Source organism: Octopus bimaculoides, chromosome 9, assembly GCF_001194135.2.
Source record: "Octopus bimaculoides isolate UCB-OBI-ISO-001 chromosome 9, ASM119413v2, whole genome shotgun sequence".
Classification (NCBI taxonomy): Eukaryota; Metazoa; Mollusca; class Cephalopoda; order Octopoda; family Octopodidae; genus Octopus; species Octopus bimaculoides.
In genome coordinates, this window is record NC_068989.1 from 64,267,612 (window position 1) to 64,270,928 (window position 3,317).

Genomic DNA, 3,317 nt, shown 5'->3' on the forward strand with positions numbered 1-3,317 from the left:
AAGTATTGATCAGGGACAATAGATCTGGAAGAAAGAAGAAAAGAAAAAAAAAGAAAAAAGAAAAAGAAAACACAGATTAATTCTCTGGAGGTTCAAAACTTTCAGTGTTCATTTCCTACCTGTGAAATAACACGTTTCAGAATCTATGGATAAGCTGTGTAGTAATTATCATCTAGCTTTTCTTTTACTTGTTTTAGTCACTGGACTGTGGCCATGCTAGAGCACTGCCTTTAAGGGGTTTAGTCAAACATAATACTTATGTTTTGGGGGCTTTTTATGTCTAGTACTTATTCTATTAGTCTGACAGGCAGTTTTTTTTTTTTTTTGGTCTTTTGTACTTTATCAAGAAGGAGAGAGCAGCACCTATGACTATCTATTTGTTTTGTTTGTTTGTTTGTTTCTGAGGCAGCAGGGGGAGTGGTAGGATAAAGATACTAGAGCTTGGTCTAAATTGTTGCAACAGTAAATCTTGCTAAAGATACACTAGAGCTTCTCAGGCATCTTTGACTGGACAATGGAAGAGGTCTACCAAGAATTCAGGACACAGGGAGCTAGAACAACTACTTCAAGGCATTATGTGTGATCCTCTAACAATTCCATCCACCTGCTCCCTCCACAGCCACTGAATTGGTTCTTTGTCTTATTTACCCAGAAAACAAATTAGGTTAATAACTTCAAAATGATTTGAACCCATCAGAACAAATAACCACAAGGGACTTTGTTCCATGCTTCAATAACTTTGCTAATTCACTGTATTTTATTGACCCACAAGAATAAAAAATAAGTCAACCATGGTGAGATTTGTGTTCAAGACAGAGTAATACAAATAAATAAGCAGTACAAAGTATTTTGTTTGATGCTCAACTGATTTTGTTATCCACCAGCCTACAATTAGTAATGACTTGGTTGTAACATTGGCACATGGCAACAAATTTCAGGGGATGTTACACTCAGTTGAGTTAACCCTAATGATTGACTGGTCCTTATTTCATCCATCCCAGAAAGACAAAAGTTAAAATCATCCCTGGTAGGATTTGAACTACTGAACATGAAGAGACATAAGTAAATACCGCAAAGCAGATTTTTTTTAATATTATACTGATTACACCAATAATTAGCAATAAAGAAAAATTATTAACAAAAAAAAAAAAAACAATGGTTTTCTTCCATCCTTACCAGATTTTTCCTTGGAAGAGAGAAACATAGCAATTGTTTGGAACCGTGCCACTTTTGTTAGGTTTATCAAATATTCAAGACCAACTTCAGCAGAATCTGTAAAGGACAAAGAATATTTTGTTGTGTCTGGGGAAAGTCATATTGCCTTCATATATTTAACACATTCACTAATTTCCACTCATTTATTTATTATTATTTTTTGTCTTGCAGACCAGATACAAAAACAAAGAATATTCTCTTATGAAAAAAAACCCCAGAAAACCAATAACAATATCCTACAGCAATTTGTGGCATCAAACGTACTAGAAATAAGACCCAGATTCCTTCAAATCACTCTCTGTACCTTAACTCTTAAATGATTAGGTGCCACACATCATCATCATCATCATCATCATTTAACCCCTTTGTGTTTAAACTGACCATGTCCATCCCAAGTATTCCACCTGTTTTATGTTCAGACTGGCCATATGGAAGAAGTATGGATTGGAAGGGCATCTAGCTGTAAAAGCCCTGTCAAAACAGACAGTGAAGCCTGGTGCAGTCTTCAGCCTAGCCAGCCCCTGTCAAACTCTCCAACCCATGCCAGCATGGAAAACAGACGTTAAATGATGATGATGACAATGATTACAACAACTGGATCAGAATGTTAGGTATAAATAAATAGAACATGTAAAAAGCACTGGTGCTGATGCTACATAAAAAGCACCCAGTACACTATGTAAAGTGGTTAGCATTAGGAAGGGCATCCATCCGGCTGTAGAAACCATGCTTTAAGTGACTATGAAACCTTGGGTGGCTCTTGACCTTGCCAGTTCATGTCAAACTGCCCAACCAATGCTGGCATGGTAAAAAGCTGTTAAACAATGACAACAATGAAGTAATCCACTCACAAGGCTTTAGTCAGTCTGAGGCTATAGTAGAAGACACTTGCCCAATGTACTACACAGTGAGACTAAACCCAAAACCATGTTGTTGGGGAGTAAATTCTTAACCACATAGCTACCCTTGCACCTAAAACAACAATAATAATAACAATTCTGTATATATATATATATATATATATATATATATATATATAGAGAGAGAGAGAGAATTGAGAACACTTACCTTTATCAGTATAATGTTCGGACACACACTGGATTATCAAGTTTAACATGGAAGCATCTAATTTGTTGCTAATTACTGAAAAGAGAACGAAATATAGCATTGATTAGTAAAGTGAATCAACAACAATTTCAGTGACAAATTTAGCATGAAGGTAGGTGTCCGGCAAGGCTCAGTCCTTGGTCCTCTCCTATTCATTATAGTCCTATAGGCCATCACAGAGGAGTTTCAGATTGACTGATTCCATAGTAACTCCTACATGATCTAGTTCTCATCAGTGAATCTATAGGGTGATTTGAGAGAAAGTTCCAGGCATGAATGTTAAACCTAGAATTAAGAGGTCTTGAAGTAAACTTAGCAAAGACTAAAGTAAGTAGGAAAAAGACAGGACCTTGTTATCTTGGAAACGGTTTTGCTCATTGTACAGAAAAGAAGAAAAATAAACTCTGTATGCTCCACCAATTAACTATGGACGCACAAGAGGTGTAGCAGAATCACAGAAAGACTAACAGAGAAAGTAAGCTTCATATAAGACATGCTGGAGAAATACATACTATGAGCACAGCGGAAATAGAGTCTCTTAAACAACTGAATGGCTCATTAGACGTACTTAATTGATTTTCTCACCTAGGAGAAGTAATTAGCAGGGGAGGTGAGGTGGTTGCTCAGACAGTATAAGAACCAGGGTAAGAACGGTTTGGAAAAAGTTCAGGGAGCTACTACAGTTACTGGCAACAAATGCCTTTCACCTCAGTGAAGGGCAGACTGCATAAGGATTGAATTAGAGCTGTAATGTTGCATAGCGATGGATGGGCTCAGCCAAACTGATTTGTCTTGGAGACACTACAGAACAATGAAGTCTTCAGTGGAACATCAACAACTCAACTGAATATGGCATCTACCAGCACCATTTATAAAAAAATAATCTTATGGAATTAAGATATGCATACTATATATATATATATATATATATATATATAGATATGCAGGGTAGGGAATCGTCAATTAGTAATATGCGGGACTATTTATGATGCACA

At 36.4% G+C, this 3,317-nt stretch overlaps 1 protein-coding gene across 1 annotated transcript in view; it reads right to left on the reverse strand.

The window, feature by feature from the left end:
* LOC106872509 (sperm-associated antigen 1) overlaps positions 1 to 3,317 on the reverse strand; it is a 61,845-nt gene that overhangs the window by 12,757 nt on the left and 45,771 nt on the right. Inside the window, exons 19-21 of the mRNA XM_052970919.1 lie at positions 2,284 to 2,358; positions 1,177 to 1,272; positions 2 to 24 (exon numbers count right to left, since the gene is read on the reverse strand). Of these exons, the coding sequence (XP_052826879.1) occupies positions 2 to 24; positions 1,177 to 1,272; positions 2,284 to 2,358 (194 nt within the window). The remainder of the gene's footprint in view (position 1; positions 25 to 1,176; positions 1,273 to 2,283; positions 2,359 to 3,317) is intronic.